At 48.4% G+C, this 20,743-nt stretch overlaps 1 protein-coding gene across 4 annotated transcripts in view; it reads left to right on the top strand.

The window, feature by feature from the left end:
- Positions 1-20,743, top strand: part of DOP1B (DOP1 leucine zipper like protein B) — a 99,903-nt gene that overhangs the window by 56,186 nt on the left and 22,974 nt on the right. For all 4 annotated transcript variants that reach the window (XR_013966418.1, XM_080796745.1, XM_080796744.1 and 1 more), the window contains exons 15-23: positions 5,453-5,605; positions 6,300-6,400; positions 7,098-7,288; positions 10,520-12,149; positions 12,635-12,746; positions 13,382-13,570; positions 13,710-13,832; positions 15,938-16,072; positions 20,161-20,216. Coding sequence is in view for 3 of the 4 variants with exons in the window: in XM_080796745.1 (XP_080652871.1) it covers positions 5,453-5,605; positions 6,300-6,400; positions 7,098-7,288; positions 10,520-12,149; positions 12,635-12,746; positions 13,382-13,570; positions 13,710-13,832; positions 15,938-16,072; positions 20,161-20,216 (2,690 nt within the window). In the remaining variant the exon portion in view is untranslated. The remainder of the gene's footprint in view (positions 1-5,452; positions 5,606-6,299; positions 6,401-7,097; positions 7,289-10,519; positions 12,150-12,634; positions 12,747-13,381; positions 13,571-13,709; positions 13,833-15,937; positions 16,073-20,160; positions 20,217-20,743) is intronic.

The raw sequence follows: 20,743 nt of genomic DNA, 5'->3' as shown, positions 1-20,743 counted from the left end.
TGTTGTTGTTAATAACAGCTATAGTTAGATAAAATTCACTTATCATACAAGTCACCCACTTGAAGTATACAATTCAGTGGTTTTTTACCGTAGTCACAGAAGCGTGCCATTTTACTTAGCGTTTTCCCTATTTTTTGTTATCCTTCCTTTACTGTTTTCTTTTCCAGCAAATGGATATTTTCCTGTGTAATGTTTTAATCGCTCTAATGGTTTTTCTCAGTATATTTTTGGAGCTGTGTGTTTCTGCACGTTCTAGTAATAGTGCAGTGATGCCTGTATGCCTTGCATTTTACGCAACTTTTTTTTTTTAAGATTTTATTTATTTATTTGAGAGAGAGAATGAGTGAGAGACCACAGTAGGGCGAGCGTCAGGCAGAGCTAAAGAGAAAAACAGTCCCCCCCTCCACCCCCCGAGCAGGGAGCCTGACACAGGGCTCAATCCCAGGACCCCAAGATCGTGACCTGAGCCGAAGGCAGACACTTAACTGATTGAGCCACCCAGGTGCCCTACTCAGCCTTTTCAAAAAAATCATTTGACAGAAAGGAGATAGGCATTTAAGCTGTCTTTTTAGAGCTACACAATTACCTTGACTGGTGCTTTTTGTATGGATTTGATTAACTGTCGGGGGTCAGTTGCTTTCACCTCGAAGAACTTCCTTTAGTGTTTGTTTTGTCTTGATTTTTTAAAATTTAAATTCAGTTAATTAACATATCCTGTGTTATGAATTTCAGAGGTAGAATTTAGTGGTACACATACCCAGCAGACGGTACCCAGTGCTCCTTCCATCAAGTGCCGTCCTTCGTGCCCATCCCCCAGTTACTCCATCCCCCCCCAACCCCACACCAGAACTTCCTTCAGTGTTTCTTGTAAGACAGGTCTGCTAGCAACAAACTCACTCAGTGTTTGTTATCTGGAAATGTCTTTTATTTCTCCTTTTATGGAAGACAGTTTTACTAGATATAATGTTCTTGGTTAGGTTTTTTCTGTTCTTTCAAAACTTAGAATATAAGAATAAATATACTTTAATCAGTCCCAGATATGCTTGAGTGTACAATATTTAAGTAAAACAGCAGTTTTTTTGAGAGAGAGCAAGAGAGCATGTGTGCCTGGTGCACAGGGGAGGGAGGTGGGGTGGGAAGCAGAGGGAGAGATAGAGAATCCTAAGCAGGCTCCACGCCCAGCATGGAGCCCATCTCGGGGCTCAATCTCACAACCCTGAGATCATGACCTGAAGCCGAAATCAAGAGTCAGATGCTTAACCGAGTAAGCCACAGCACTTTTTCAATAATCCTGTAACAAATGCTCATGTGAATATTTGAACTCACATTGGGATTCACCATTTGGATACGTGACTCGCTGTCTTCTTGCCTCTGGCATTTCTACGAAAAGGCAGCTCTGGATCTTCTCAGGTTTCCCTTGTACTGATGAGTGGTTTTCTTCTTGCTGCCCTCAAGATTTTCTCTTCGTCTTTGTCTGTTAGCATCTCATTGTGATAGGTCCGTTCTGGATCGTGTGGAGTGTATCCTACTACGAATGCTTCAAGCTTCTTGGATATGTTGCTTAATGTTTTGTTGTTGGTGTTTTATCAAATTTGGGGAGTTTTTGTCCGTTGATTCCGCACGTATTTTCCCTGCTCCTTTCTGTTTCTCTGGTTTTGCTGTTGTTGTTGTTGTTTTGGTTTGGGGGTGCTTTTTTGTTTTTTTTTACCATTTTCCATCTCCATTCCTGGCCCTTGACTTGTGGATTCGGTCTGTACCAGGGCCATAGCCTCCCCCCGGTGGACCTGTGCTCCTGCCTCCCTCTGTGCTGCTCCACGCAAGTGTGTTTCTGCACGTTCCAGTGATATCTGTGTGCCTCCCATTTTACTCAGCCTTTTCTTTTTCTTTTCTTTCTTTTTTTTTTTTTTTTCAAGATTTTGACTAGAGCAAGCAAAAGAGAGAACAAGTAGGGAAAGCAGCAGAGGCAGAGGGAGAATCAGGCTCCCCACAGAGCAGGGAGCCCAAAGCAGGACTCTGTCCCAGGACCCTGAGATCATGACCTGAGCCGAAGGCAGACGCTTAACTGACTGAGCCATTGTTGATACTGTCTGTCTGCTTGATGAGAAATTGTCATCATGCCTTCCTTTACTTTTTAAAATATGGTTTCCTTTAGTATTTGAGCACTTTGAGGTGGCTACTTTGAGGTCTTTGTTGAATAAATCTGTTTGCTCTCACAGATACCTTCTACTGCCCACTTTTTTCCCTTGTTCGAGTGTCGGGTTTTCCAGTTTCTTTGCATGTCTTACTGTTTCTATTGAAGACTGGACATTTTAGATAGTGTATCATAGCAACTTTACTGTATTCTGACCACCCCCCGTCTTACTTTGTCCTCGTCTGTTGTTCACTGTTCAGTGACTCGCCTAGACTGGTGAGTCCGTCTCCCCTGTCGTGTGAGTCCTTTGGCGCTGCTCCCTGGAGGGATGTGCAGTCGCCTGCATTGACGGTGGTCTTAGCAGGGTTCTCACTGACCGTCGCTTTCCCTGCTCTCTCTGTGAGGCTGTCTCTGTCACCATCACACACAGCCATTAGGCCCCACGAACTGCTGGCTGGCCACCTGCTCTTGTGTTTTCAGCAGTGCCCGAAGGCCTGCGTTACTCCAGTCTGATCGTTTTTTGAGGCCAGACTGTGAGTTGTTTTGTTTACCCGTGAGGATTCTTCCTGGCTATCTCTCGTCCCAGTTACTTCTGGTAAACAAGCTGGCCTCTGGTTTAACATGTTGCTGTTGTGGGGCTACTGGGCTTGTGGTAATTGCTTACTACAGAATTCCACTGTTCTTGAGAGCACTCCTAGTTTGAATTTCCTCATGCTTTCCTTGAGGGAGCTCCCTGGGTCATGGCCATTGCTCAGGAAGAGCTGGGAGCAGAGACAGTTACCTGTTTTCTCTTGGAGGGCTAGCCGTGCAGGTCGCCCACAGGGGCGGTGGCCCCTAGTCATCTGAGCTTGCTTCTTGGAGCACATCACATCCCGGCCCGAGCACGCCAGGGTAAGAACGATCGCAGCTCTGGCACTCCTGGCCTGCAGTGTCTGGACATAGCCTCCTCCCAGGAGTGAGGAAGAGGCGTGAAATGCCGTGGCCTGCCCCTTCCACGGAGATGCAGAGCCTTGGACTGGGAGCTGGGGGGAGGGAACGCCACCTGCAGTGGATAGTCATGTTCCTTGTCACACCAAGCTGGGCTGAGTGGGGGCGGATAGGGTCACAGTTCCACTGCCACAGACTTGTTGCTTTTACTGGAATTTAGTAGGTTTTCTTGAATAAATGTTTCTTTATTGCATGAGTGCCCTTAGGATAATTTCCAGAAACTCTAAATGTATGATTTGTGGGTTTTGGTGATTTTTTTTTTTTTTTAATAATTCTCATCAGCTATGGTAGTTTTTTTCTGGAAGAGTTCACAGAGCTCCTCACACAGCCAGACTAACTTGTGCACTCAGACCCCATCTGCGGGGTTAGGTCCTGGTGGAGCCTCATCTGATTGCTGTTTGGCTAGGGCACCTCATCCCACACCCACTCCCTTTCTTACCAGAGTTGAGTCCGTGTGGATCTCGGAGCAAGAACAGTGTCACTATGATACAGTAGCAGTGACCGGGCAAGTCCTTCCTTGCTCCTGCGTGTATCTGAGAAGTGTGGGGTCGTTGTGTCGTAAGGCACAGGGAATGGAACAGAAGAATTTAGTCTGTGAGTCTTCGGAAAGCTATTAATAGAATAACAATGATTGCATTAAACACTCTTGTTTTGACGATGTACCCTTGGTGATGTTTTTGGAAGGCAGGCTTTTCTGAGTTCTTTCTGAAGCCTTGATTTTTTATTTTGAGTCATATTTGGTACATATCTGAGTGCTTACCACTCGCGGGGCACTGGAGCGCACTTCGTAGAGTATAAAGCCGTCCAGGACAGCAGCACTGGCTGGCTGCTCCCCACGTCGAGATGCTCGGTGGGAGGCAGTGAAGCCGCCTGCACCAGCAGCCGGGCCCCGCCCCAGTTCTCGGACTCCACTATCCCACGAGTGCCCCGAGCTTCCTAACCAGGTGGTAATGGCAGAATTCAGTTCACTAAGAAAGTGTTCAGAACGTAGGGATGAGAAGCCCAACACCGACGAAGGAGCAGGGGTGTGTGTTGTGATCAACATCAGCTCCCTAACCCTTCAAAAAACATGGTTTTAAACCTCCCAAAAGGAGTTTCTTCCACATAAATTTGCCCCCAGGGATGACAAGTAAGGGGATTACTCTGCTTAATTAAAACTTTTGTATCAGGTTTCATTGCAATTTGGTAATTGGTTACATTCCCTTAGATTAAAAAAGTAATGAAAATAATGGTTTAGGGGCTCCAGCCAGTCAACGGTTAATTTGATCTAACAGAGAAGACAGTTTTGTCAAATACAAATAAATGGGTCAAAAAACATCATTTGACCTGAGATGTATTTAGAAAATATCACAGTTTACGATGCGTGGTCTTTTCCCATGACCTGGAAGAATGCCTTCAGAAATTCCCTTCCAGAAGTGGGTCCTTCCCTTTGAGTCTCATCTGGTTGGGTCTGGAACCCCCCACCCCCCGGGTGCTCCCTGGGGCTTTGAGAGGGCCTGCAGGTTTAAAGAGCTAAGATCAGGGCTGAGGAGGTGGAGGACTTGCTTTGGGTGTGACTTGTGACCTGAAAATGAACTGGGCATCTGCCGTGGCACTGCACAGAGTAATGGGAACGGACAGGTTTGTGGAATTAAAGCAGAAAGCCATGATTCTTCATCAGTACCGCGTGGCGACCAGTGTTAGCCAACCCTAGGTGGTAAGGTGCTGTGAGTGTGTCTGCCTCAAGACTGGCGACCAGTGCAAATCCACCACACTTCCTGGCGGCCACAGCTCCGGACCTCCCTGTAACAGCATGTAGTTAAGGCTTGGTCAAGTGTGCTTGTCTTGTCGAAAGGATATGTCAGCCGGTAGGTTCTTGCTTCCTGTTGATTTCTTCCCTGAAATAATGTTAATACCTGGGCAAGAGCTGCAGTATGCTTAGCTACGAGGTCGAACTTCCAAGTTCAAGGAACACCTGGCTAGCTCATTTGATAGAGCACATGACTGCTGATCCCAGGGTCATGAGTTCAAGGCCCACATTGGGCATAGAGCTTGCTTAAAAATTAAAAAGAGTAGTTTTGGGGTGCCTGGCTGACTCAGTCAGTTGAACATGTGACTCCCCATCCCAGAGTCATGAGTTTGAGCCCCATGTTGGGTATAGAGACACCTCCAAGTTTAACCTGTAACATCACCTGGTGAGGTTTTGGTTTGGTTTGGGGTTTGGTTTGCTTCCTTTTGTTTGTTAGTGGTACTCCTTTGTATATTGAGGACCTAGTTCCTTGGGGATATGACTGGACTGGCACAAGGAGGAAGTTGGGTGTTGCCTGTGTTCACACATTCTGCTTTCTGTCCCAGAGGGTGGCTCGTGTGCTTTGGAATCAACTGAACAAGGAGACCCGGGAGCATCACATCACCTGTGTGGAGTTGTTCTACCGGCTGCACTGCCTGGCCCCGACGGCCAACATCTGTGAAGACATCATCTGCCACGCCCTCCTGGACCCTGACAAGGTAAGTCTTTGCAGCCTATCATCTCCGTCCTGGAAAGATCCCAACTGCCAGGCCACCCATCCCTGTACATGGCCAGGGCAGACTTACATGTATTCAGCCCTTCTGGGGCTCAGTGGTCATCCTGATCATGAAGCAGAGGTGTTATAGGATCTCAGGATTGGGAGGCCTTCAAAGGACTGGCCATCCCCTTTAGAGTCCTAAACATGGGTTGTGTCCATATTAAGACTCACCAGGGAAATCTCCCCCAACTCCCATGATGTTTGCAGGACCCTGAGAGCTTTCAGGGATCCTAGAGCTACTGGTGAAGTAGGCAGTCATAGAGAATATGTCACCCTGGCCGTCTTTGGCAGGCAGGTTGTGTCCTTGTGCTCTGATCCACTTGGACTTGGCACGTCAGGTATGTGAGAACACCGCGCTCTTCGTGGTCTTGTGATCTTCGACCACAGGCCCAGGTATGACCCTGGACATGAGCTAATGTGGAGTCTTGAGAATGTGCTCTACTGTGTCCAGGAGGAGAGGATGCTGGTCTTCCTTTCCCCCGGGCCACATGAGACCACCGAGAGCCCAACACCGCCGCTCATATTGCCGTCATTCTGCTGAGCTTGTGTGTGTGACTAAAGCCAGGTTTGCTGTGACCGCAAGCAGTGTGCTGTGAGAGGAGTAGGTGCCTCACTCTGTTTATTTCCTCATCAAGGGAACGAGACTGGAAGCTCTGTTTAGGTTTTCCGTCATCTGGCACCTGACAAGAGAGACCCAGGGCAGTCGTGTGACATCTCACAATCGCTCCTTTGACAGGTAAGATGGTCCTCATGGGTATATTACCCTTAATGCAAAGGACACTTTGCTGGGGTTCCTGGGTGGGGTCTTGGCCTGGGGAGGGGAAAGCGTGTGAAATGGATAGCATGACCCCATTTTCTGGATACCCAGCAAACAATTCCCATGATCCCCTGAGTGACTTCAGGCCAGACTCCTGTGGATGTGTAGTAGGAATTTTCTTAATTGGTCCTGGGCAGTTGGCCCATGCAGCAGAATCACCTGAGCAGCTTTGAGATCGTGCCTTGTGAGGGGACCTTCGTAGGGAAGTGGAGTGGTCTGGGTCTTTTATCGGAGCCGTGGCTGCACTGAGTGTGGACACTTGCGTGTCATCGACCGTGTGCTTGAGATGTGAATTTTATTGCAGTACAGTCTGTTGCACTTAAAAAAAAAATCCCCTTCCTTGTTTCCAAAACAAGGTGTGGGGCCAGACACACACCCTTAGAGAAATGTCAGCTGATTCTGATGGTGGGGGGACACCCCCACAGTCAATTTAATCAATTTGGGGTGAAGCCTGGGCATCAGGAGTTTAAAAAGCTCCTCCAGTGATTCTAGGGTGGAAATCCCCTTGTCTTTGTCTGCTTGGGTCTCCTAGGCCCAGCATGGGTGAAGCTCCCAGGGGCATCCGGGTGCACGGGATTGCCAGATGCTGGCTCCATGATACCCCTCCCACCCACAGATCCCTGTTCGTCGTGCTGGACAGTCTGGCCTGCACGGACGGCGCCATCAGCGCGGCAGCCCAGGGCTGGCTGGTGCGCGCACTCTCCCTGGGTGATGTGGCCCGTATCCTGGAACCCATGCTCCTGCTCCTGCTCCAGCCCAAAACCCAGAGGACCTCCATTCACTGCCTCAAGCAGGAGAACTCAGCAGGTGAGCACACCTCCCAGGGCAGCCGGGGGAACACTGTGTCCCCCAACGTCCCTGGGCCTGGGAGGGAGCAAGGGGCTCCAGGACCCTTGGACCCAGCTCCAGACCCCAGCTGCCTAGGGGGACAGTCAAGGCACTTAGCCCTGCTCAGTGGTTTGGCCGGATACCGGCAGTGTGAGGGCACTCTGTAAAGTTGTGAGGACTCTTAAAATGTAAGGAGCAGGCGAACCAGCACTTAGAAATGCTAGGGAGTGGGTTTGTTGTTTTCACTGAAAAATCAGATTTTTTTTTTTTATAAAAAAAGAAATTGTTAGTAACCCATGTTCCAATAAAAATAGCTGATTTTTTATTCTTCTGCTACTGAAAACAATTCAAGTGCACCTAAGGCAGGAGGAAAGAATAACAGATCCTCCCCCCCAGGGTCTCCCAGTGTGCCTCCTCTTAGAAGAGTTGTGGTTCGGTGTCTTGCTAGGCTGACACTTCTCTCCAGATCCCTGCTTAGACCGAGGGGTAGTTTAGGTTGCCTCCAGCTATGAACGGCCAAGAAGTTGAAATTTCCATGTCATGTGGTCAGTTGTACGTATCTAAAACATAACTTTTATTTGTGAACGTACGACACCAAGGTAAGTGGTTTCTTTTCTGCCTATTCATTTTTCTGTCATGACTGAGCTGAAACCAAGAGTCAGAGGCTTAACCAACTGAGCCACCCAGGCACTCCCAGAGGCATCTTTTTTTTTTTTTTTTAAGATTTTATTTATTTATTTGACAGACAGAGATCACAAGTAGGCAGAGAGGCAGGCAGAGAAAGAGGGAGGAGGAAGCAGGTTCCCTGCTGAGCAGAGATCCCGATGCGGGACTGGATCCCAGGACCCTGAGACCATGACCTGAGCCGAAGGCAGAGGCTTAACCCACTGAGCCACCCAGACGCCCCTCCCAGAGGCATCTTGAGTGCAAATTGGTAGAATATAGGCAGGAAGAACGAAAACGAGGCTAAAATAAACCCGATGAGCACATCACATTTGGGTGATTAGTACCTAGCACAGTTCATGAACTAACATGTCTTCCCACATTAGCAGTGTTTTATGACTTCCTGCCGTTTTCTCAGTGATGACTTTACAAGCTTTAACTTAGCTTGTTTAGCCCACTGGGCTGTGAATTTTCTGTTTGCACCAGTCTTCTCTTACAGGGAGAAGCAGCCTGACACCCCCATAAGTAGCCATTTCTGAGACACTTCCTCTCTTTACAAGGTTCCCTGACCAAAACTGGAACCTCTAGTTTTCCTTTAGGAAGGAAAGCTGGCTGCCTTCTCAAAGAAAAGGCATTCTATTATTCCATGTTATGAGAAAGTAAAGCACCTTCTTCAAAGTTTGGCTGTCACTTATGGCAGCTAAATTTTTTTGGTGTCCCTTTGTGTTAAGAAGAAAGTCCTTAACATAGTGCGCCCCAGTTTTTAAAGTCTCAGGGCACTTCCTGCTGCTTCCCCTAACCCATGTTTCCTGCTGCCGCCCTGATAGGAGAAAATGTCTTTTCCCTGCCTTGTCCTTCCCCTGGAAGCAACCAGAAGAGTTCTGCTTTACCCCCCACCCTATCTCTGTAATATTGTAGATACCTATTTTGAAAATATCACCATGAGCCTTAGGCAGCTCATGTATTTCTAATGTCTGTTCTTCTTCCTTCCCTAATCTTGCTTGATGCTCACAGAATAGATTTGCTGAGAGCTGCCTGTAAAGATCGGTTTGGTGGTACCTACCAAAGACTTCTTGCTGGATGGTGTTCCTTTTTGAGGAGACCTGAATATTTTAAAGCGTTGCACATTTTCTGATTACAGAAAGACTAACATGCTTACTTTTTTAAAATTTTTTTTAAAAGATTTTATTTATTCATTGGACAGACAGAGATCACAAGTAGACAGAGAGGCAGGCAGAGAGAGAGGAGGAAGCACGCTCCCTGCAGAGCAGAGAGCCAGATGTGGGGCTCGATCCCAGGACCCTGGGATCATGACCTGAGCTGAAGGCAGAGGCTTTAACCCACTGAGCCACCCAGGTGCCCCTAACATGCTTATTTTAACAATTGGAGTAATAAGGAGGTCAGACCATGCACGGAAGTCCCCTGCAGTGCTCGCTAATAGAACTAGGTCCTGTTGGGGCACCTGGGTGGCTCAGTGGGTTGAGGCCTCTGCCTTCAGCTCAGGTCATGATCTCAGGGTCCTGGGATGGAGCCCCGCATCGGGCTCTCTTCTCAGCAGGGAGCCTGCTTCCTCCTCTCTCCTCTCTCTCTGCCTGCCTCTCTGCCTACTTGTGATCTCTGTCTGTCAAATAAATAAATAAAATCTTAAAAAAAAAATTAAAAAAAAAAAAAAAAAGAACTAGGTCCTGTTGGTGGCTGGTGGACGGTCTTCCAGATTTTTTCAGAGCTGCGTGTTATAGGTGCTGTCCCCTAAGTGAGCTTGTTCAGCACAACTTGGTTCTGCGGCTTGGTTTTTCTTCTTTTACTTAATACATCCTGCACATTGCTCCATATCAGTACACACAGATGTGTCTTTGAAAAACCCAGATAGTCCTCCATGGTGAGCTTGTGCTGTAAGTTGTCTCGGTCTCGTAATGTTTTGTTCGCCTTCCAGCTTGTCTTCACTCATGAGAGTTCACTGAATACCTAACAGCTTTGAAAACCTGACATTTCTGTGGGATACGTTTCTTAAAAAGAAACTCATTTCTTTTTTTTTTTTTTCAAGATTTTATTTATTTATTTATTTGTCAGAGAGAGAGAGAGATAGAGAGAGTGTGCACAAGCAGGCAGAGTCGGGGAGAGAAGCAGGCTCCCTGCTGAGCAAGGAGCTCGATGCCAGGACCCTGGGATCATGACATGAGTTGAAGGCAGTGGCTTAATCGACTGAGCCACCCAGGCGTCCCCGAAACTCATTTCTTGAAAGGAACAAAATAATATGCTTTTTTTTTTTTTTAAATCACCCTCCCCGTAAAAGTTGCAGTACTTGTATTTTCTACGACGGTGTAGCCAATATTTTCTGGTGCCCTGAACATTTTAAAAGACCCGTTCACTTTTACTCGGTCCACCTCTTGTCCATAATACAATGTAGACTCTGGCATTGTAGTTTTATGGGGGAATTTTATTAACATCGATCTTTCTGTCTGGGTTTCGGATAAAGATCATTCTAGAATTAACTTATCAGAGCTCCCTCTTCTGTCCTGAAGTCATTTGTCATTTTGTAATTTTCAGAAGACTTGCATCGTTGGTTTAACAGGAAGAAAACCCCCTTCAAAGAGCCGTGTGGAGCGCCCGAGGTTCAGGAAGGCAGCTCTGAAGAAGGCGTGCCTCTGAGCCAGTTCACCACTGTCGACCGTGAGGCCATTTGGGCCGAGGTGGAGAAGGAACCAGAGAAGTGTCCACCCGGGAGCGAGCTGAGCGAGGATGACCTTCCCTACTACATGGACCTTCCCGACAGGACGGCCTGCAGCGCCCTGGACAGCAGCGAGCACACGGAGTCTGCAGACACGAGCTCTGCCCACACGGACAGCGAGAACACGTCCTCCTTTTCCTCCCCTTCCCACGACCCGCAGGAGCTGAGCAACGAAGAGAGCTGCTGTGCGCCCATCCCCATGGGCGGCAGGGTTCACCCCAAGCGCTCAGCCTTGCTGGCGGCCTTCCAGGCCGAAGGCTTCAAGTCCGGTGCCAAATTAAGCCTGACACGCGTGGACTCAGACAAGACCCAGGCTTCGGAGTCGTTCTCCAGTGACGAGGAGGCCGACTTGGAGCTCCAGGCCCTCAGCACGTCCCGGCTGCTGAAGCAGCAGCGGGAGAGGCAGGAGACCATCGAGGCCTTGTTCAAGCACATTCTGCTCTACCTGCAGCCCTACGACTCCCGGCGAGTTCTTTATGCCTTCTCGGTGTTAGAGGCCGTGCTCAAAACCAACCCCAAGGAGTTCATCGAGGCGGTGTCCAGGACCAGCATGGACACCAGCTCCACCGCACACCTCAACCTCATCTCCAACCTCCTCGCTCGCCACCAGGAGGCCCTCGTTGGCCAGAGTTTCTATGGAAAGCTCCAGACCCAGTCCCCCAGCGTGTGTCCCCACTCTCTGCTGATCGAGCTCCTCACCTACCTGTGCCTCAGTTTCCTGCGCAGCTATTACCCTTGTTACCTGAAGGTCTCCCACCGAGACGTCCTCGGCAACCGGGATGTGCAGGTCAAGAGCGTGGAGGTGTTGATTAGAATAATGACGCAGCTGGTGTCCGTGGCCAAGTCTGCCGAGGGAAAGAACGTGGAGTTCATTCACAGCTTGCTGCAGAGGTGCAAAGTTCAGGAGTTTGTCCTGCTTTCGCTGTCCGCTTCCATGTACACGAGCCAGAAGCGCTACGGGCTGGCCACCGCCGAGCGAGGCCGGGCCCTGCAGGAAGAGAGCCTCTTTGAGGAAAGTCTCATCAACCTGGGCCAGGATCAGATCTGGAGCGAGCACCCGCTGCAGATCGAGTTGCTGAAGCTGCTGCAGGTGCTTATTGTCTTGGAACATCACCTGGGCCAGGTCCAAGAGGAGGCCGACAATCAGCCAGAACTGTCCCGGGAGTGGCGGAGGGCCCTGAACTTCCAGCAGGCCATCAGCGCCATGCAGTACGTGCAGCCTCACCCGCTCACCTCCCAGGGCCTGCTGGTGGCCGCCGTGGTGCGGGGGCTGCAGCCGGCCTACGGCTACGGCATGCACCCGGCCTGGGTGAGCCTGGTCACGCATTCCTTACCGTACTTCGGAAAGTCCCTGGGCTGGACAGTGACTCCTTTCATTGTCCAGATCTGCAAAAATTTGGACGAGCTGGTCAAGCAGTATGAGAGCGAATCTGTGAAGCTGTCTATCAGGTATGGCAAACCGTGCGATACGTGCTGACTACCTTGAGGCCAGTGTTTGTGATGAGTGGCTGGTGTGCGAGGGAAGCCTGGCGGAGGGTGATTTCAGCCTAATCGGAAGCCGATTTAGCATTGTCGGGCGGGGGGGAAACCCAGAACTAAATGCTTCTGTCCTTCATTTTTGATTGCACACAGATACCCGGGCTAGCTGAGCGTTGCAGCCACTCTCCGTGACTTTTGCAAAACAGAAATAAAAACATGCATCACCTTCACAGAAAGTCTAAAGCATCTGCAAACATTTTTTCCAAAGGGACTGTATGAATGTGAAATAGTACAAAAGATGCCCCTCATTATTATAGCACGATTTCATTACGAGGGCCCCGGTTTATTGAAGATAGTGCTCGCTCTCTGGTTTCTGCATGTAGAGGTGGGGTTAAAAACTTGACAGCCTCATTCTTCAAAATTCTCTGAACGGGTTTCTCATTTCTTCACCAAAGCTTAACCTCCAAGAGGGAGAACATTTCTCCGGATTATCCACTCACTCTTTTGGAAGGTCTGACAACCATTAGTCATTTTTGTCTTTTGGAACAACCCAACCAAAACAAAAAGGTGAGTTTTTTTTCCCCCCAGCTGAGTTGCAGGCAAATTTCATATATTGCTTTGTCTTCATTGGATTATGACTTGTTCAAATAAGAAATGTGTACGTGTAAGGAACATAAATATATATGCAAATATATGCTTGCAAATGATGCAAGCATGTATGCAAATATGTGTGCACAAATATGCAAAAGTAATGCAGATGTAGTTTAGTTCTTCGGGCACTCCCCGAGGCGCTTTCCCATTGCCCATTGTTTTGTTAGTAATCAAATGGGATAAAATGTCATCTTTTTCACGTGTATTTTTTACTTGACCTCCTGGTGTTTGTGAAATTCGCAATCTGAAGCCATTTTAGCTGTCAGTTGCTCTGTCCTTTTGGGGATTAAATTTTTGAATGCAGCTAATGCTTTGGCCGAATGACTTGAGTCTAACGTGGAGCCTCAGACTCCCAGGTGCCCAGAAAGGAAGGCTACAGGCTGACGTGCCCAGGAAGCGTGTTGCTTCCAGACCACGGCCGGTGGGACTTGCTCAGAGGAGTGCTAGGGCCCAGACTCCCACCCCACCCCTCCCCACCCATGCCCTGGCCTCCTGGGAAGGGACCCAATGCCACACACGCAGCTGAGTCTCGTGTTCATTTTCAATTTTAGACCACCGCTGTAAGCGATCCTACCAGTTTGAAAAATGCCAAGAATGCCATTCTGGAAGAGTTGCCTCGAATTGTCAACACCATGGCCCTTCTCTGGAATGTTCTCAGAAAGGAGGAGACTCACAAGAGACCTGTGGATCTCCTTGGAGCCACGAAGGGATCCTCTTCCGTTTACTTTAAAACCACCAAAGTGAGAGAACTTCCTCTGTGGTTTTATTATTTCTTTCGTCGTGTGTTATCCCACAAAAATAAACATGTTCGGGAATATACGTATAACATGATAGCCCCAGTACTACTCTGCCCTAACTCTTCTCTTTCCCGCGTTCTAGACCATACGACAAAAGATTTTAGACTTCTTGAACCCATTGACGGCCCATCTTGGGGTTCAGTTGACAGCCGCGGTTGCGACAGTGTGGAGCAGAAAGAAGCTGAAGCGTCTCAGTAAGATGAAGGTAGAGTCTAAGAACTAAAGTTGTACTTGAACTCACTCCGCCAGAAATACCACGGTGGTTTGTCATCAAAGGTGACCTCAGAGGCAGGCAGGGGAAACTGCTGGAGTGGTTTCACTGTTTTATTTTTTAGGGTTTTTTTTTTTTTTAATTATTGTTATGTTAGTCACCATACAGTACATCGTGAGTTTTTGATGCAGTGTTCCAAGCTTCACTGTTGAGTGTAATGTGCAGCGCTCCGTGCAGACGCACAGATAACGCAGCTGTGCCTCCGGGGAGGCTTGTGGGCGGGCCAAGTCGGGGAGTGGGGCTCGCCCTGGCTGGCTCTCAGATCTCTGTGTAATGAATACCTAGTACTTCCAGTTAACGTTTTAAATGTGGTAACTATTAGCACATATACAAGAGTGTATATAGCGTGTGTACGCCACAGACCAGAGAAACCACGGTGAACCCACCCCCCAGCTCGAGGAATGGTACGTCATCCTCCCTGCGAGAACCCCTGTGGATCCTTCCCTGCTTGTAGTCCATCTTACAGCTGTTCTTTAAACTATTAAAGACTATTTTTAAAATTTTTTTCATTTTTAATTTTTTTAAAGATTTTATTTATTTATTTGACAGGGAGATCACAAGTAGGCAGAGAGGCAGGCGGGGAGGTGGGAATCAGGCTCCCTGCTGAGCAGAAAGCCCGATGAGGGGCTCCATCCCGGGACCCTGAGATCATGACCTGTGCCGAAGGCAGAGGCTTAACCCACTGAGCCACCCAGGCGCCCCAAGACTATTTTTTTTTAAAGAGCAGCCTTAAGTTCACAGCAAAATTGAGGGGAAAGCACAGAGATTTCCCAAATGCCCCCCTACCCCACACGTGCATGGTCTCCCCCACGATCAGCACCCCCCCAAGTGGTATGTTTGTTCCAGTCATGAACCTACATTGCAGGTTCCATAGGCTTTTTATTTTATAAAAGTAATACTTACAAAAATGTAAAACTGATTTACATCCTCCCATTCCTATTACCAAAGATAACTTCAGTTCACAACTCACCCGTTCTTTAGCCACCGAATGGTCCATCACTAAGTCCTCCAGGGACATGATTTATTTTGGCAAAATAAAAAAAAAAAACAGGTTTCTTCCTTTGTTCTCTCTTGACCCTGTAGTTTCCTATCCCAGACCTCCCTCAGAGGGTCTGTCCCACCCCCTGGACACTTTCTCAGTACCCAGCTTAGGCTCCTGTTCCCTGAGGAAGCACGAGAGGTCGGTGGTCCAGGCCACCCTGCTTAGCACCTGTGGGGGCTTCCCTGGTGGCAAACTTGATCCTTCCAAGTGTGTGCAACCACGTTAGGCAGACTTCCGTCATCCAGAGTGGACCTCCCATACCAGGGCTTTCCTGCCAAGACCAACTATTGAGAACCTGGTTTATCTGGTTTTTCTTTTACTGCCCTCATAACTTTCAGGGCTATCTTTCAATGCCACTCTGCTTCCTTCCAATTAAGTGGGTCTGTTTCTAAAATGCTTTCTGAGGGGCACTGGCTCAGTGAGTAGACCATCCACCTCTTAAAATCAGGGATGTGAGTTTGAGTCCCACGATGGGTGTAGAGATTACTTTTTAAAAAAATGAAATGACATGTTTTCTGCGCTTGAACATACCACCGTCACTGCCCCGTCATCGCTGTCCCTGTTATTACTAATGTACATCAGATGCTGACTACGTTCCTGTAATTAAATGCTCAACTTCCTCTTTATCCCTACCAGTAGAGTCCTTTACCCAATTTTTGTTTAAATATTTACTTAAAAGATTAAAGCTCTTTCTCCGTGGGGCCGCTATTGTAGGATACTTTCTGTGCATCATTCTTTTTTTTTTTTTTATTAAGATTTTATTTATTTATTTGACAGAGATCACAAGTAGGCAGAGAGGTAGGCAGAGAGAGGAGGAAGCAGGCTCCCCGCCGAGCAGAAAGCCCGATGCGGGGCTCCATCCCAGGACCCTGAGATCATGATCTGAGCCGAAGGCAGAGGCTTAACCCACTGAGCCACCCAGGCGCCCCACTGTGCATCATTCTTATTTTTGTTTCTGTCTGTGACCTTTAAGGGAGCTACTCTTTTGCCTTGGCAGATTGTCCCGGTGGCAAGTGCATCCCAGCTGACCCTTGTCGACCTGATCTGTGCGCTCAACACTCTACAGACAGACACGGTGTTGCACCTGGCAAAGGAGGTCGTGAAGAGGCCACCGCAAATCCGAGGAGATGAGGTCGGAAGCCTGGGGATCTTCCAGATGGATGGGCAGCACCTTCCTATCTCCGCATCTTATAAATTGTGTTTGGAAGGGAAGGAGAGGTCGAAGGAGCAACTTGGATTTTCTGGGGCTGGGGAACGGAGGTGTTCTTCTGGGCTTGGGGGAGACCCCATGAGGGGTGCCTAATGGGCTTTGGTGCACCTGTTTGAAGGTGGTTGCCGCAGGAGGCTGGGGCCCATCTTTCATCTGTGCACCCCGGCTGCAACACGCCGTGCCCAGGAATGGGTTCTTACCAAGTACCTGCGGCCTAAAAGGCATTCTGGGGAAGCAGAGCCAGAGACTACGTATAGGTGGCAAAAACCGACTTTGTTCAGTAGCTACTGTATTGGGGGAGAGAGCTGACCTCAGTTCTGGTTTGTGCAGGGGCAGCAGGGTACTTGAGGCCAGAAAACGGGGGAGCAGGAAGGGTGAACAAGCAGGGCCTCCAACAAAGTCAGGGAGTGGAAAATTCCAAAAAGGGGGGGAGGGGGCTTGGTCATCATGAGTGGACCGTCTGGGTTTGCTGGCTGGTGCTCGTGGCAGGCAGGCTTCTACACTCCAGGAGCCTGGGACACAGGGGCCCTGTGTCTTTCAGTGGCAGCACTTCCGAGGATGTCTCCCAGGTCCTTGAGAAAGACATTTTCTATTGTAGGAGATGCATGTACATCCCAAAGGAAGGTTTTATAATTATGCTTTTCTTAATAAGTGCTCTGAGAAGGGAGGTCAAGATCCTATCCCGCGTTGACTCAACAAATGGCAAATTGTTTTGGCGGCCTCGAGCTCTCGGGCAGGCGTTTTAAGGGGCAGTGCTTATCGTGAGCGACCCCACCTTGAGCTGCTAGACACCACGGCACTGTTGGTTCAGGTCAGGTCATGGAGCCAGTCCTGCTGAAAGCCCTAGTCCCCACAGGCCTAGTCGAGGAGAGCCCTGACCAGAATTCAGAGAGAAGAGGAACATCTTTGTCAAGGGGCAGGTTAAAAGTTTGCATAATTTTTATGTAAAAGTGAAAAGTACAGGTCCGGGGACAGCGCTCCTTCGAGGCATTCTGAGAAGGAAGAGCTTCGTGTGGCCGCGGTGGCAGCAGTGCTGGGTAAAGGGCACCAGAATGGAACCGTGAAGCTCCCAGAGCTGTGCCGCTCCGCTTCTACACAGCCGCCAAGAGAGTCCTTGCTGCCTCGAGGCCTTTGCTAGTCATGTGGGTTGGTTTTGAAACAGAGAGGACTTTGTGGTTTAGCATTTTTTTATGCCTTTAGAGCTTTTTTTTTTTTTTTTAAATAGATTTTATTCTTAAATAATCTCTACACCCAATGTGGGGCTCGAACTCATGACTCCGAGATCAGGAGTCACATGCTCCGCTGACTGAGACAGCCTGGCACCCCAGAGCTTTTTGTGTTTACCAAAGCAGGGTGCCTCATTGAAAGTGTAGAAGCTATTCTTACTTAATTTGATAGAAACCAGGCATTTATTTTGACTTTGAAATAATTGCCTCCTATCACATGATTTAAAATTGTCAGGAAAGGGGTGCCTGGGTTAAGTAAGCAGTTCACTTTGGCTCAGGTCATGATCTCAGGGTTCTGGGATTAAGCTGCACGTCCAGCTCCCCGTGCAGCGGGGACTGCTGCCTCTCCCTCTCTGTCTGCCCCTCCTCCCTACTCATGTACACTACGTGCACACGCTCTCTCTTTAAAGAAATAAAATCTTTTAAAAAATAAGTAAATAGGGGTGCCTGGATGGCTCAGCTGTTAAGTGTCTGCCTTTGACTCAGGTCATAATCCCAGGGTCCCGGGATCAAGCCCCACATTGGGCTCCCTGCTCTTTGGGGCGCTTGCGTCTCCCTCTCCCTCTGCTGCTCCCCCTGCTTGGATTCTCTCTCTCACCGTCTCTCTCTGTCACATACATAAATAAAATCCTTAAAAAGAAATAAAATAGAATAAAAAATGAACATTTTTTTAAAATAAAATTGTTAGGAAAAAAATGAGAATAATTCTCTAAATGAAGACTGGCGGAATGGACAAGATGAGTTTGTATTTGTACACCAGTGTTTATAGTAGAATTATTCAAAATAGTGAAAAGGTAGAAACAACCCAAGTATCCATTGATGAATGATTAGATAAATGAATGAGATCTGTCCGTACAGTGGAATATCATTCAGCCTTAAAAAGGAAGTTAATTCTGACACCTGCTGTAATAGTAGGTGAACCTTGAGGACATGCCAGGTGAGGCCAGTCACAAAAACGTGATTCCACTTACCTGCGGTCTTGGGAGTAGTCCGTTGCGTACATACTTTCTACAGAAGGGAGTGAGGTGGTTGCCAGAGGCAGGAGGAGAGGGAATAGGAGTTACTGTCTAACGGGGACAGTTTCCTTTGGGGAAGATGAAGTAGTTCTGGAGGTACGCGGTGGCGATGGTTGCACGATGATGTGTATGTTAATGCCACCGAAATGGACACTGAAAAACGGTTAAAATGGCAAATTTTCGGTATATTTTAAGGATTTATTTATTTTGGAGAGAGTGTGAGTGGGGTCGGGGGCAGAGGGAGAGGGAGAATCCTCAGGCAGACTCCCTCCTGATGCAGGGCTCAGTCCCAGGACCCTGAGATCGTGACCTGAGCCGAAATCAAGGGTTGGATGCTCAACCGTCTGAGCCCCATGTATATATATTTTACCACGATAAAAAGGTTTTATAATGAATGAAAGGAATACAGCTCCGGGTGTTAAGGTCATCACACTGGGGATGGCAAAGAAAAGCTGAACTTGGGAATCAGCCATCTTTTCATCCTCGTCTCACCTGTAAGTGAGAAAACTGACCCAGAATTTCTTGAGCCGTTTTTGTAGCTTCTCCCGTCTTAGGGTAGAGCTCTTCCCTTGGACGCGGCCTCCAGAAGGGCCCCTGGCACATGGCACCGGGGAGCCTCTGTAGAAATGTCTGTGCGAGGAAGGCGTGTCCTGGCTTCCAAAGAGTCAGTTGTGCTCGGGGCCCTGGTCCCCTTCCTTCGTTCCAAAATTGAAAATCAGGAATGTGCTTCGGTGGTAAGGAATCCTAAGTAGTGAGACTGTTTCTGCTCCCAGTTAGCTGTGTCCTTGTTGGGGAAAGAGGATAGGCCAACCGTGCAGCCAGGTGATGGAACAGGGAATCAGATGTGCAGTGCATGTGGGAGACATCCGTGGCCTTTGTTGGGCCTCCCACGATTGCCAGGTAGTCTTGTTGCCATTCACTCTTGTACATAAATATTAATCAACCCCGAAGAGAGGAGCGGGGACAAGGGGCCGTCGGATCCACAGTGACTTTGTGTTTATAACCCTGAGCAAGCTACAAGTGTCAGGACAGTGACCTTGTGCGCTAGTGGTGCCTTCCTACAGGCGTCGTGCCGGCTGCAGCCCCAGAGCGAGCTGGCCTCCAGGAGGAGCCTCTGCAAACAAAAAACTAAGTCTCATCTGGCTGGTGGGGTTTATTTGTTTATTTGTTTTATTTAAATTCAGTTAGCGTGACTGGCTGGTTTTTGGCTGTTCAAGTAGCAATTACATTTTGTAGTTAGTTTAATTAGTTCAACTTCCGTAACCTCTACAGGTAACTTCTTATAAGCAAGGAGGGGGGAAATGTGTTTTCAAAACAAGTTTCTAAGCAGTTGCAGCCACTTGGGATTCAGGGAAGCTGTCTGGCTTGAGTGTGAGGAAATTCCTTGAGCTAAGAATTAGAATTTTTTTTACCGTCTCTTGTCTGTAGCTAGTTGCACGCACTAGTGAGGGTCAGCATCGGCCACCACCTTTTTGTTCAGGGACGTTCAGTTATTACACCAAATTTTCCCCAAATACTTGTTAAAAGCCTGCTGTGGGCTCGCCCTGGAAGTCTGCTAGGAAGGTCAGTAATGCTACGGGGCCTCATAGCTTTGTTCTGTTACAGCTGGGGGATGCATTCCCACGTGTTACTGTATTTGAAAGGCTCCGGCTTAAAAACCTTTGCTTGATGAGGATATAAACTCAGTTTTGTTTTGTATGGTAATTATTTTTTTTAAAACCTCATTTCCTACCAACTTGGAGTCATTGGTTTCACTTTTTATTTTCAGAAAGCGCCCCTTGTGGATATCCCCGTGTTGCAGTTTTGCTACGCTTTCGTCCAAAGGTAACGCAGCCTTTCCCAAACGCGGCTCAATGATCTATGCCATCGCAGTGATTGTAAATGGAACACTGGTCGTACTTGCTGACAGCTGGAGAGCCTTAGTGCAGAAAATGTCTTGACAGGGTCTTAGTTTCCTGCTGAGGTACGAGAACAGCGTGATGTCTTGCTTTTCCTTCCACAGAGACCAAATCTGACTTTATAAAATCCGGGTGTTGTAGGTCAAACATTTTATGTTCAGTGTTAAACGTGTTAAAGACTTCCTTTAGCAAAAGGAGAAGTGGTTCTTCTGGGTGCTGTCCTCAGTGCTTTCCCGTGGCTTCTGCCTGGGTGTCCCGAGCTCACTAGCGCTTTTGGATTTCCCACGGGTGGGAAACAAAGCTTCCCAGGCTGCTTGGGTCTTACACAGGCACATCCGGGAGCAGCTCGCAGCCCCTCCACTGTGTGGGGCCATCTCTGTTGCCGTAACAAGGGGGAAGTGGGGGGTAGAGCCCCCCCTCTCAAGGACTCCACCCAGTCCTCACATGTGTGGC

Source organism: Martes martes (genome assembly GCF_963455335.1).
Source record: "Martes martes genome assembly, chromosome: 1".
NCBI classification, from domain to species: domain Eukaryota; kingdom Metazoa; phylum Chordata; class Mammalia; order Carnivora; family Mustelidae; genus Martes; species Martes martes.
The sequence above is the reverse complement of the archived record's forward strand: the minus strand, read 5'-3'. Positions and strand labels throughout refer to the sequence as shown.